Source organism: Chlamydotis macqueenii, chromosome 3 (genome assembly GCF_036417535.1).
Source record: "Chlamydotis macqueenii isolate bChlMac1 chromosome 3, bChlMac1.mat, whole genome shotgun sequence".
NCBI lineage: Eukaryota > Metazoa > Chordata > Aves > Otidiformes > Otididae > Chlamydotis > Chlamydotis macqueenii.
In genome coordinates, this window is record NC_141558.1 from 50,253,081 (window position 1) to 50,265,175 (window position 12,095).

A 12,095-nucleotide genomic window follows, 5' to 3' on the forward strand; every position below is an offset into this window, starting at 1 on the left:
CACTGGACCAGGTTGCCCAGAGAGGTGGTGGATGACCCATCTCTGGAAATGTTCAAGGCCGGGCTGGATGAAGCTCTGAGCAACCTGATCTAGTCGGGGATGTCCCTACTTCTTGCAGGGGGGTTGGACTAGATGACTGTTGAAGGTCCCTTCCAACCCTAACCATTCTATGATTCTGTGAAAAAGCTGAGGCTCATGAGTAGGATGCTCAGCCTTTGTGTGGCATGACCTTAGCAGGGAGGAAAGCCTCTGCAAGAAAGAGTAAGATAAAAAGTCATTTCAAGATAGAGACTGAGGGTAAGTGAGCAGAGAGGAGCAGGGTTCCAACAAATACATGGAAGATGAGGCCATGGAACACTAAGATACTTCTCGGCTGAGGAAGCCCCTGGGCCAGGAATGGCTAGAAGTGGCCTTCTCCACTACTGGCCATGGCCAGAGCTAGGACACCAGACTGATGGGCCTTGCAGCTGAACCTATTCCAACATTTTTATCAACCAGAGAACTTTTAGAAGTAAATTAGAAGAAACCTCACCACCCTGCAGAGCAAAAGTGCACAGCTGGAGCTCTGATTTCTCTCATGGGGCTATGAACATCCCAGTAGCATTAGCAGTGTTACTTGCTCCAGGATAAGCTATACTGTTTGTTACTTTTTAAAGATTAAAATAAAGATTAAGAAAAAATAGCCCATTCTCATATTCTTTCCCCATATATTCTTATGTTCCATGTTAGCTGAGGACAAAGCTGCAATTTGACAACCCTGTGCCAACGCTGCTGCCAAAAGCAGCAGCTCTGCTCTCTCTTACCGCTGGAAAGGACAAATTACTGAGGTGAGAGTGCAAAATTAGCTTCCAGAGCTGAGAAGAGGGCAAGGCAGCTGAAAGCAGGGCTGGCTTAGGCGGATCCCAGGTGCTAATAGACCTATAATTTAATTCAGTGATGTCTCTTTTGACAGCTGTCCCTTGCGAAGGATAACTGTCCTCATACCCCCTGAGAACAGCAGGAGTTGGCAGCCTTGTCTGAATGTGGCCTTTCTTGGCCCTGTCAAGCCTTCCCAAATGAAAGAAAACCCCTTGTTTATGAAAGGAAACACTACAGAAGTGACCGTTGCTCTGTTATTAGAACTTTATTTATCAATTAATTTTAATCGTGTGAATTTTTTAAGGATTTTGTTTTGTTTTGTAACTGTAAGGACAAAAAAAAAAAACCTAGAAAAAAAAGTGGATGCTGATGCTCTTGATTGAGCCATTTAAGATCTAATGAGTGGTTTAATCACTAACAGTCAGACGTGTACTTTGATGGTAAGCTCCAGGTTGGAGGAGTGACTATCTTCAGCCACATCAAAGGGGCTGAATTGCTGTGGGGAGTGTAAAGCCCAGCTCAGCTTCTGCCACAGAGCGAGGGTCTGGGCTCCGGTGGCTCAGCTTCCTTACGGCAAAGGAGGTCACTCATGTCCAGTTACAGACAAATTTGTCTTTAGAGCGTCTATCCAGTCTTAAATGGCTCTTCCCTCCCTTATGAAACTGAAGCTGGTGTTAAGATCCTTGTTGGTTTGTCACTGTTTTATTCATATCAGCTGTTGCAAGGAAAGCAGCCAGTGCTGATGCAAAGTAGAAAAGAGATGTTTGCACTCTCAAATCCACCCTGAAAAATCCTCTTCTGACAGGCCATGTCAATGCTGCTACTGGGGGAAAAAAAAAATCATCTGTGTCTGAGAGCAAAACCTGAGGAGCTTGGAAAAAAAAAAAACACATTTGCAAGCAAGTGTGAGAAAAGATGCACAAAACTGTAGCTCATATGGGGCAACTTCCTCCTGTGGAAAGTTCCTTTGTGTCAAGTTCCCTGAGGTGTAATGTGAGAACTAGTTTTTGCTGAATCTGAACCTAGTGCATCTGATACTGTTTAGACGCAGATGAAGAAATGCTAAATTGATGTTATTTATATTATACTGCAGCAATCTGAGCCTTGTTATGTGAAGGATATTTACATATCTTGCCTCCTCCTCAACACGAAGCTGGGAGAAATGCCCAGGGCAGGAACAATGCCAGACAGAAGAGGACAGCTGGACTAATTTTTGGATCAACCCATCGTGCTTTTCCAAGGTGGCAGCAGGAATCCAGGTGAGATACCACTGCGCATCCGCAATGGCACAAGCTGTTGACTTAGGTTCCATCTATCCAGTAATGGAATAAAAGCCCAAAGTTGCTACTAGGAGATGCAACACTAGCCTGTGGTATGTTAAAGAGGAGCTTCTGGGATTCAAAGCTTGGCCCTTGATGAGGAGCCTTGCAGGGCAGCAATGCACTCTCCCACCAGGTGAGCAGCATCTTTGGCTGTGCCCCTGTGCACTGAAAAGCCACCTGAACCATGCCCATAGTTGTGAACCACCGGGAGCTTAACTCCTCCTCGGCTCAAGACCTCTCTCTGCATCCTGATGCACTGCCTGGATGGCCTCAGGCCCACCTTCACCTTGACAACCTGAGCTCCCCGCAGTGAGGGCTCAAGGGAGCAACATCTGTCAAAGATGTCTTGGGTAGTGTCAGGATCAGGGGAGAGACTCCAGTTGTCCTTTTCCCTGGTTCCGCCTAGAGTTACACTGTCTATCCCTGGGTAGATGTAAGTTGAGCCATCCCCTTCCCGGATGAAGTTTTTCACCCAAGGAGCCTGAACCTTGAGTACTTGTCCCCTGACGGGGAAGAGCTTCTTGTCCCCCACCAGCTGGTGGGCTCCAATGCCCGCACAGTTGACAACGATGTTATATTCTCTGTGCAGCTCCCACAAGTCTGCAACTTTTCTGGGGTAGATCTGGACGCCGCTTGCTTTCAACCTGCAAAAAGAAACCCCTAAGCCCTCTTGTAATTGTTGTGCACATTAAGTAAATAAGATAGATTGCCTTTAACATACCCATCAAAACCAGACAACAGATGGGACAAAAAGCAAAGAAAATGCTATGAGGTTTCTGTTTGTGATTTGTCTGATTTGCTCTGATCAAAGCTATTTTTTGGCTTGTTTGAGCTGGAAAAGATACAGGAAGTTGATCAATATTAGAGAAGGGTCTGGCATAAGACCCTAGGCAGACAGTCAGATCTTCATGGTCTCATTGATTCGTTTCTATAACAGTACCAAGCTTTAACAGCTCAAGCAAGCTGAAAAACATCAGATTTATTCCCCAACTCACTTCTCCTAGTGACAGTGCTATCGTACTACAAACGTGCCTGTTATACATCATCACATTCATTCCCAACTCACCTCCCTGACACCAGGAGGAGCCACTTTGCCGTCTAGTACCACGTGCAAAGCCCTGGGGTACCCAAGATGTCCCCGCAGGCTGGGCAGATGTGCCATGAGACCCCCCCCCAGGAGACCCATATCCTTCTAGAGCAGCAGCCAGAAGTCATGCAGGACAGCCCAGAGCACTGTACGTCCATGTCTGGTCTTCATCAAAATTCACCTCTTCTTGAGGTTCATCTCTGAGCTCAGTTTCAAGTCAAATTCCACCCTGAACTTGCCTGAAGCTTGAAGCCCTTCCCTGTGGAAAAACATTGGCTTGAGATGGAGTCACCGCATGCTGCCACCTGGATTCAGTTGCTGGGGGTCTTTAGCGCAGGTTTTAGCACGAGCAAGTCAGGACACAGGTCTGTCATGATGAAGCACTAAGTGGGAAAACCTGTCCTTTGCAATACTCCAGCAGCTGGCAAAGTGACCAGCCCCACTATAAAGGCAGTGGTTTCCCACGAAGCAGTGAGTGAGCTGAGGATCCAGGGCACGGCTGGTGCTCTGGGGATTGGGGTTTGGGCGCCGCAGGACACGGAGGCTGGCTGGGAAGGAGAGAGGAGGTCCTGTGCAGCACCTCTGGCTGGGCAAATTGCTGGGAGAGCTCATAAGCATTGTAACTGGGACTCTGCCATTATGCCATAAAAAATACACCAGTTAAAAAAACCTGCTGAAAACTGAATTCAGGCAAGCAATCAGGCAAAACTCTTGAAGTCCATTTTTGGACCAGTAAGGCAGGCACAAAACCAATTTTCCTTGTGGACTGCCAAGAGAATAATCTATAAATACTGCTCAGGTCACTGGGGGTTTAAGAATTAGTTACATGTTTAATATGCTCTCATTTCTCATCACCAGAGAGAATAGAAAGAAAAGGAGCTTGGTCATCTTATTAAACTACATCCTTTGAGAAATAAGAAGGCTACAGCAGGAATAAGGAGAGAGCAGAAATCACGTGGCAGATGCTAAATGGGCTGAACAACTTAGTTGTGCTTCAGTGGAAATTTCCAATTTGGTTAGGCAATGAAACATGACAGTGCATGTACACTGAGGAGACGATGTAGACCTCACATGGCACTGGTGCCACTGGAGTACTCCCAGCCTGGCTGGCTGCTAGAACAAGAAATGTTTTTTCACATTTTGCAGTGAGATGAAAAGCATCCAAGCAACCAGCTGAGCTGGCAATTTGTACCATGGTGTTGGCACACATCTCTTCACTTAACCTCAAATCAGCTTGCAGCCTACTGCTTTCTCTCAAGTGCAGACAGCTATTTGCTCACTTTAGGGGTACTTAAACAGATTAAATGCACATCCCAGGTGTCAGAACCTTTTTAGATCTGCAACCTGACTCTCCTACAGTTCTCCAAAATCCATGTATTTTGGGGAAACTTGGAAATTGGCAAATTTTCTAATTTTCATGTCAATCCAGGCATGAACTCTGAAGCCACAACTCCTCAGAATGAGTATATCACTCATCTTATGCAGGCAAACGTTTCCAAAAGATTTGTTACAAGGTGAATCCATTTGACCTTTTTGTTTCATCTGACTGGATTAAAAAATTACTCCAATTGTTGACCAAATTTGAGATGAATTGGTCCAGCTACTTATTAAGTGCAAAGTCTTCACAAATAAGACATCTTCCCGGATATACCTGTTATCCCAGGGGTTGGATGTATCTTCAAGAACAGAGGGATATATTTGGGAAGTTTGACAAATGAGGAGCACTCACATGTTTTCTTAGGACATGGCAGGTTCCTGATGTAGCTTCAAGGTCTGGCTGGCCAAGCATGGCCCCTGTGGCTATGTCAGTCCTATGCCCAGAGACGCTCTCACTCTAAGCCCCACTGTGCAGCCCCAGTGGTAGAAAGTGGACATTCCATAAATGAGGCCTTTCACATTTTGTAAAAACTGGGTATTTATTTCTTGTGCTTCTCCCCAAGGAAGAGCTTGCTGCATTTTCCCTAGTGAGAAAGAGCCCTTTGCCAGTTTTGTCCAAACCTAAGGCTCTGAAGGAGTCCCCAGCTTGCCCCCAGTCCCTCTGCCCGGGTTTCTCTCTGCATGCCCAGCCTGCAGCAAAACCAACCTTTTCTCCAGCCACAGCATGTAGGGTGGACAGTCACACTTCAGTGTCGTAAAGGCCTGACCAAAGCGGTGCTGCGGAAACTTCTGGAGTTCTGCTTGGGACATTGGTCGAAATCCCAGGACAACATCCGACCAGAAAGGTAACTGTTCCTTGGGAGTGTTTTTAAAGATCTGCCAGCTAAAAGGACACAGAGGAAAAGATGCAAAATGTAGCTGGTATTGGTCCACCATGTCACGTGTCATAGCAATCTTAGCACAAACCCAAGAACTCAGGAACCTGTTCCTGCTCATCAGTGCAGCTCTGCAAGGTTACCAGCAATGGGGAAACGTTGCTGCCTGCTGCTGCAAACAGGCAGAGGGGCTGCCACAGCCGAGCTTACAAGTGACACACTGGGGTAAATTAACTGGAGGGAGTTCTTCCAGCTATACTGTGTGTAATTCCAGCTGTAGAAGTACAAAGTCTGCTCGCACAGTGTCCCCACCGTGGCTGCGGCCACCCTGGCTGGACCTTCATATAGGGCCACTTGGTCACATCTTTTTTTTGTGTACCCATACAGTTACAGAGTGTCCAGCCTCAGCACTTCCAAGAGGTGAATTTCTGCATATATATTAGGCAGCACAAAACACCCCCAGCGCACACACACCCCAGTTGCAGCCCTAAACCTAGTTGCTGAAGCTGGGAGATCCTGCAGTCCCATCCCTTCGGAGATAACCCCTGCTGCAAGCATCTAGTGGATGACAGTATGGAAAACACGAGTTATTAAAAGACATTTGATGCTGGCCAGTCTTGAGTGGTTTCTCTGTGCGCGCCTAGGCATGGATATTTTTTTAAAGTACATCATATCTGAGCAGCTACAATGCAGTTTCTTGGGAATATGGTCCTAAGAGCTGCTCCATGAAGAGAATACGCCTGAACTCCAGCAAGGAAAACATCTCTGCCTGCTCTAGCACATGGCACACGTGTACCAAAGGCTGCCCCAGAGGGCTGTTCTTACCCGGAGACCAGGTGGATGCCAGCCTCTGACGCCTCAGCTGAGTTGCTAATGGCAAAAAGGTGAGAGAAAGTCTCTTTGAACCACTGCTTCTGCACATGGATTGGTGTGTCTGTGTGTAAAGAAAACCAAACATGCAGGTAGGGAAGATGCAAAGAGGAGAAGCATACAAGCCGGCGCTGAGGAGATGGGATGGACGAGGAATGCAGGGCATGGCACTTTTCTTCCTGAACTTCTGAGCATTCCTGCACACCCGAGCATGCAGCCATGTAGGAGCCAGATGGAGTGCCATGGGCAATGCCATGCCGGGTTGCACGCACCTGGGTAGGTGTGAGGGATGAGTATCCCAGCTGCGACGTCACTCGTTGTATTGGGGCTGAACTGGTCTGAAAGGACTGTCACGGAGCAGCTGGGGCAAGTCTCCGTGATGCACAGTGCTGTGGACAAGCCGATGAGTCCAGCACCAACCACTGCGACCTTGGGTGCTGCCATCTCTGGAGTGGAGAGCTGGAGGAGAGAGGCACCTACATGAATTTGGAAATAAATATCCTGTGTCCTGAATATCCCGGCCAGATACCCTCATCAGGCTATGAAATACCCACACAAGATGTAACATAACCCCCTGGGGCAGCTAACTGAAGACTAACTCCTGCACACAGAGAACCAAGAATGAGGTGAGGATTAAAAAAATCCTCACAGCCTTTGGTATGACAACGGATTTTTGAAAAATATTTCAACAGCTGCTACCCCATCCTCAGCACAAGAGCAAAGGGCAAGAGAGCAATCTGTACATAAAGCACTGGTGTTGGGGCTGTAGCAATGGGGGCAAAGTTTTTTCAATTAAACCTGAGGGAGTGAGGCACCCCTCAAGTTTCCCATCGTGTCAGGGGCAAAAGTGTCTATGGAGATCTGGGGAAACTGGCTTTTAGGCACCGTGAGCAAAAAGGTTATTTGACCATCAGGATCTCCAGCAATGAGGTTTGTCACTGCCTGGGCAGCGAAAGCAAATCGCACAGGAGGCAAATTGGTTATGCAGAGCAAAGTGTCCTGCACACTGTGAGAGATGTTTTTCTTAACGCACACCTCACTTCCCCTGCTGTGCAGGGCTCCCCCTCTGACCCTGAGGACTGTGTTACTTGCTTAGCTCTGTCCCAGCAAACGTGACTTTTCACTATTACACACAATGCCTAGCTTCACAGGGTACAGTCTGGCTGTTTACACCCCCACATCCAAAAATTCTTTGGGCCGCAGTGCCTCGGTGGGAAAAGTGTGGGAAGAGAAGCTACCTGTAGCCTGGGGGATTTTGTGCCCCTAGTGACATGAGGTGTCCAACCTATCCTTGGCCCCTGTACCTGCCAGTGTGACTCACTGCCTTGGACAGATTTGTGGGCATCTGAAGCTGCCATGCTCTCCTGGCTGCATGCAGTGGTCCCTAGGAGCACCGAAAGTCTGTATGTTCACCTCTCTGCCTTGCTTTATAATCTGCTTTATGTCTTGAAGCAGCTCCACTCCACTCCTCAGCATCTTCAGCTGCTGATTGCTACTCCAGGAGGTGCCGTGTCTCTATTTTCCCTTGTCCTGGCCAAGTTTCAGAGCTTGGCAGCTGCCCTGGTGAGTGGCACACAGCTCCTGGTTGCTAATCACCTGGCTGCCTGTCCCAGCGAGGTGCCAGTCTGTGTGCCTGGCCACGGCCAGCTAACAGGTTTCACACTGGCAGAGGCATGAAGCAGAACTGAACCATGCAGCTTGGTGCACCCTGCAAAGCCAGCATCTAAATGGGCCTGAAAGAAACTGGACAACCTCAGAGGTGATAAAACCTGCAGTGGCTTTGAAACAGGTGAGTCGGGGTGCACCTGCTGGCTCAGGCACTTGTCTGGGGGGTCACTGCCAAAGGCTGAGCCAGGATGTAGGGGGAGAATCTCCTTTTCCTGTGGCTCTTATGTTTTCCTGGAGTATCTACCAATATTCACTCCTGGAGAGGATGCTGGGTGATATGGACCTTTTGTCTTACTCCCTTGCAGTCTTGCTTTCTCCTCCAGGACTCGCTCTTCCTTGACTGTAGAAATCCAGCCCCACTAACTGCTTTCTGAGAAGCTTTTCTGGAAAACAGTGCCTGCAGTTTTAAGGATGGGCTGATTTCCCATCTTCCTGTGGCTTTTGGCATCTTTGATATAATTTCAGGCAAGACAAACTGTGTGGGATGATGATAGGTCAGGTTTATTTATGAGATCCTTGTTCATAACTCTTCACACAGCTTCTCACTTACCCCTGAGGTTTCACTACTTAAAATCTGATGTCCCTACTATGTAGCAAAGGAGAGAGGACCAGACGCTGTTGCTCGTCATTGCATTATTTCTGCATCGCAGCCAAAGCAGCAGCTGCTGCTTCTTGTTCTTCTTCTTCTTGTTCTTCTTCTTCTTGTTCTCAGCACAAGCTTAGGTTTCTTCATGTTAATTATTACATCTTCTTTCACAAGTTGACTATAGAAGTGCCCACACAGCAGGGAAAGAGGACCCAGTGCAGGGGTAAAGATGAACTCTGAACCAGAACTGCTGACCTGCATCACTGCCACCCTCAAACCCAGTCAGTAAAAACGCTGATTTGAACAAGAGCTCAGCTCTACCATCACCCCTGGCTGCCTCAGCCACCTGCACTGGAAATGCGTGCAGAGGGTCAGAGTGTGGACAGCATATGCTTCCTTATCACAATCTCCAGCATACTTTGTTCTGGTAGTTTTTATTTAAAAAAAAAAAAACAAACCAACAAACCTCAACACAGAAAAGGGAAAAAAAAAGAATAGCAAGAAATTAGGGAAGTTTTAATAATGCTGAAATTACTTTTGTTAGGAAAATTGGTTCTGAGAAAGGTCTCTCAACACAGTTTTATTAACAAACCTTCTGGCAGCTGTGGGAATCGCATGTAGCTGTCAGCACATGAGAAAGCCCCTCAGCAGTCCATGGATGACCACAGTCCTGCTGGAACATATGTGCCAGGTACATTCTGCATCTGTCAGAGATGAGCTCTCGGTTGCCCCTCACCACTCTCGTTTGCTGAAGCCCTTGGACCGTGATGGAGATTGAATTTCCTGACTGACCTCCCGGCTGCTGGGGAGGAAAGGGGAGCGGCGGCTCAGCAGAGGTTCAGGTTTCACAAGTTTTCCCAATTTGGATGGGATTTTTGCATATGAGCCGGTTTGTTATCAACTGATCCCAATGTTGCAAAAGCCAATGAGGGTGGAAAGGGGCTGCTGGCCGTGCTGGAGCCTGCGGGAAAGGCTCAGAAGGCCACGATGGGCACCTGTTGAACACACCACTTTTCTAGCGCTTACTGCTGCAATCCCGGAGCATATAAAGTCTTAATGTGCTAATGTGCCAAAACTAACTGGGTGAAAAGCAGAGGCTACACACAGCTTGTATCAGCAAGCGCAGCTCGGGCTTTGCAGAGCCGCTGATCGTGCTATGAGTGCAGGCTCACCTGCAGCTCTACCCTGGGAGCACAGCCTGCCTCAGCTGGGAGGGCACAGGAGGAGAAACTATTTTCAGCTGGTGTGGCAGGCCAGCTTAATCCTGGGGGGGCTGTGGCACTTCTTGCCTCCTCAGACTGGCTTGTCCTGAGAGTTTTGCAAAAATCAACATTTAAAAGCCAAATCAGCTGCAGTAGCTATTGGGGAGGGAGGTGAAGGGTCCTGGGTACTGTTTAGCTCTCTGTTGTTTTTCAATGCCAGAAGAATGGGACAGAAGCCAGACAGAGCCACCTGAAGCTGTAATTACCCAGCAGAGAGGACACCAGCTGCCTCACTTGTGCTTTGTGCCCCTGCCACCCTCCTGCTCCTCCCAGGCCAGAATGAATTATTTTTTAAAATATCGAGATATTTTGTGATGTGACTTAATCTCCCAACTCCTGTAGCTGAGGAGACAATGTCAGCCTCATGTGATGTAAATGGGTCTAAATTGGAGGTTTAATTACATCCATTTTTTATTCTTTCTTGTCTCACAGAGTTGTGTATCACCACTAACCCTCAGTCCTAACACCAGTCTAGCAGTGGATAAAGTCATCACTACGCATAAGTACCCTGGTCCCCAGCACACACATGCGCACACACGCACAGCAACATGCACACCCACTGCCAGCTGCAGCTGTAGCCTCGTGGCCCGCGGCCCCTCCACGCTGCCCCTCCAGCTGCGACGGACCCTGGGAAACCAGCATCGCTCAGCTGGAAGACCTTGCACGAACGCTATTCCTCTGGCATCCTTGCGTTACAGGCACAGCTCCTGGCGCCCTACCCTTTTCCCCTTATGGCCCAAGTCCGTAAGTGCGCGTCCCCGCCAGGCTGGCTGCTCTTAGCCTGTGTTGCAACCCGGCTGTCCTATGAAACCAAGCGTATTTACACGCCCAAATGAACAGTTCAAAAAGCCCAACGGAACTGTTAACCAGAAAACAGATCAACAGGAAGTAAAGAAAACCAAAACTTGTTACATTTGAAGTCCTGTGGGGTTTTTTTTTTAAATGAATTCTCACCACAGCTAAGTGCTGAAACTTTTTTTTTTTTTGATCACCTGAAGCCTGTGGTACCAGGGAGCAAAGGCTCCAGCCCTTCTGAACTCCCAGAGGGGCTCCTTGTCCATCTACACCCACCATCCTTGTCCCTGCCTGACAGGGAGTGCTTTCTCCCTTCCTTTTTTGCAGACCACTCTTTTGTTTATTCACTTCCCCAGTTTACAAGCACCCGTGATTTCACTTCCTTTCACCTGACCCCAGAGAGGGCATTTGCCAGGCTTTTTGCAAAAAGTAGTTACAGACGCTGATAAAGCTCGGTCTTGTTGCTGGGGTTTGCTGAGGAGAGGCCCCTGATTTTGGCTTTTGACTCTGGCCTGGTCCCTATTCTGTCATTTGGGCTGCTCTGTGAGAAGTACACTAGGGAGCTGCCAAGGGAGGAAGGCGAGGATGCTAGCTCTTCACCGAACAAGGGATCCTGGAGGCTCCCAGGGACCCCCTCAGCCTCTCTGCTGGGTATAAATACAGCATGACCGCCAGAAAGGAGGTGACTCTGAGCCAACCTCACAGAAAGGCCTCAGCTCCTCTTTCAGATAGCTGTTCACATATGCATGCACAGGCAACACCTCCAAAAGGAAGGTAGGTTTACCCACCCTATAGGGTACCAACAATAGTAGCCTCCACCAGCAACACCTACGGGCCGAGCAATTTTCTTGCTCTTCTCCAGAACCCCAGAGGTCCGTGCTGCCCATTCCCCGTGGGACAAGGGCCGTTGACCCCGTTCCCTCTCCATGCCGGGAGAGGAGGGAAGCAGGAAGGAGGTGAGGGTTAGCATGGCCCGGATAGCTGGGATCTCACAGCCCCGGCCAAACCCTGCGGCTCCCTGCTCACACCAGAACCAGCTGTGACAGCCACCACGCTTTGCCTGTGCGGCCACCTCTATGTGTGGCCTAAATCCTCCCTGCCTGAGCTGAAGGAGCTGAAGGAGCTGGTTTGTACCCCGTGGAAGGTCCCTGGGGGAGCACTAGGTCCCTGCACAGCCCCTGCGGGTGCCTTCCCTGGCCCTCGGCAACAAAAGGCCTCATCGTCTAACATTTCCCTGTTCGACTGAAAGTATGGTCTGAGAAGAGAACAAGCGGGGAGAGCAGGCGGTACCTGGTGAGAAGGAGGCCCCCGGTCCTGCCTGGAAGAGGTGGCTGCACAGGAAGAGGCCGCAGGGGCTGCCGGCAGCTCCGCTTCCCTGAGGCTGCTCCCCGAGTG

At 48.9% G+C, this 12,095-nt stretch overlaps 1 protein-coding gene across 1 annotated transcript; it reads right to left on the reverse strand.

Annotated features, from left to right (window-relative positions):
* Positions 1-1,098: 1,098 nt before the first annotated feature.
* On the reverse strand, positions 1,099-12,095 carry DDO (D-aspartate oxidase). The gene is made up of 5 exons (XM_086745280.1): positions 11,991-12,095; positions 6,662-6,848; positions 6,345-6,453; positions 5,351-5,527; positions 1,099-2,824 (listed from the first exon to the last, which is right to left on the reverse strand). The coding sequence occupies exons 2-5, from the start codon at positions 6,831-6,833 to the stop codon at positions 2,257-2,259; spliced, it is 1,026 nt and encodes a 341-aa protein (XP_086601406.1). The 5' UTR covers positions 6,834-6,848; positions 11,991-12,095; the 3' UTR covers positions 1,099-2,256.

Excerpts from the sequence above, each read along its gene's own strand:
- DDO (XM_086745280.1), bottom strand. The coding sequence starts at position 6,833 with ATGGCAGCACCCAAGGTCGCAGTGGTTGGTGCTGGACTCATCGGCTTG. Across the intron at positions 6,454-6,661 it reads CATCCCTCACACCTACCCAG|ACACACCAATCCATGTGCAG; the intron begins GTGCGTGCAACC and ends CTTTACACACAG. Across the intron at positions 2,825-5,350 it reads ATGCTGTGGCTGGAGAAAAG|GTTGAAAGCAAGCGGCGTCC; the intron begins GTTGGTTTTGCT and ends TTCTTTTTGCAG.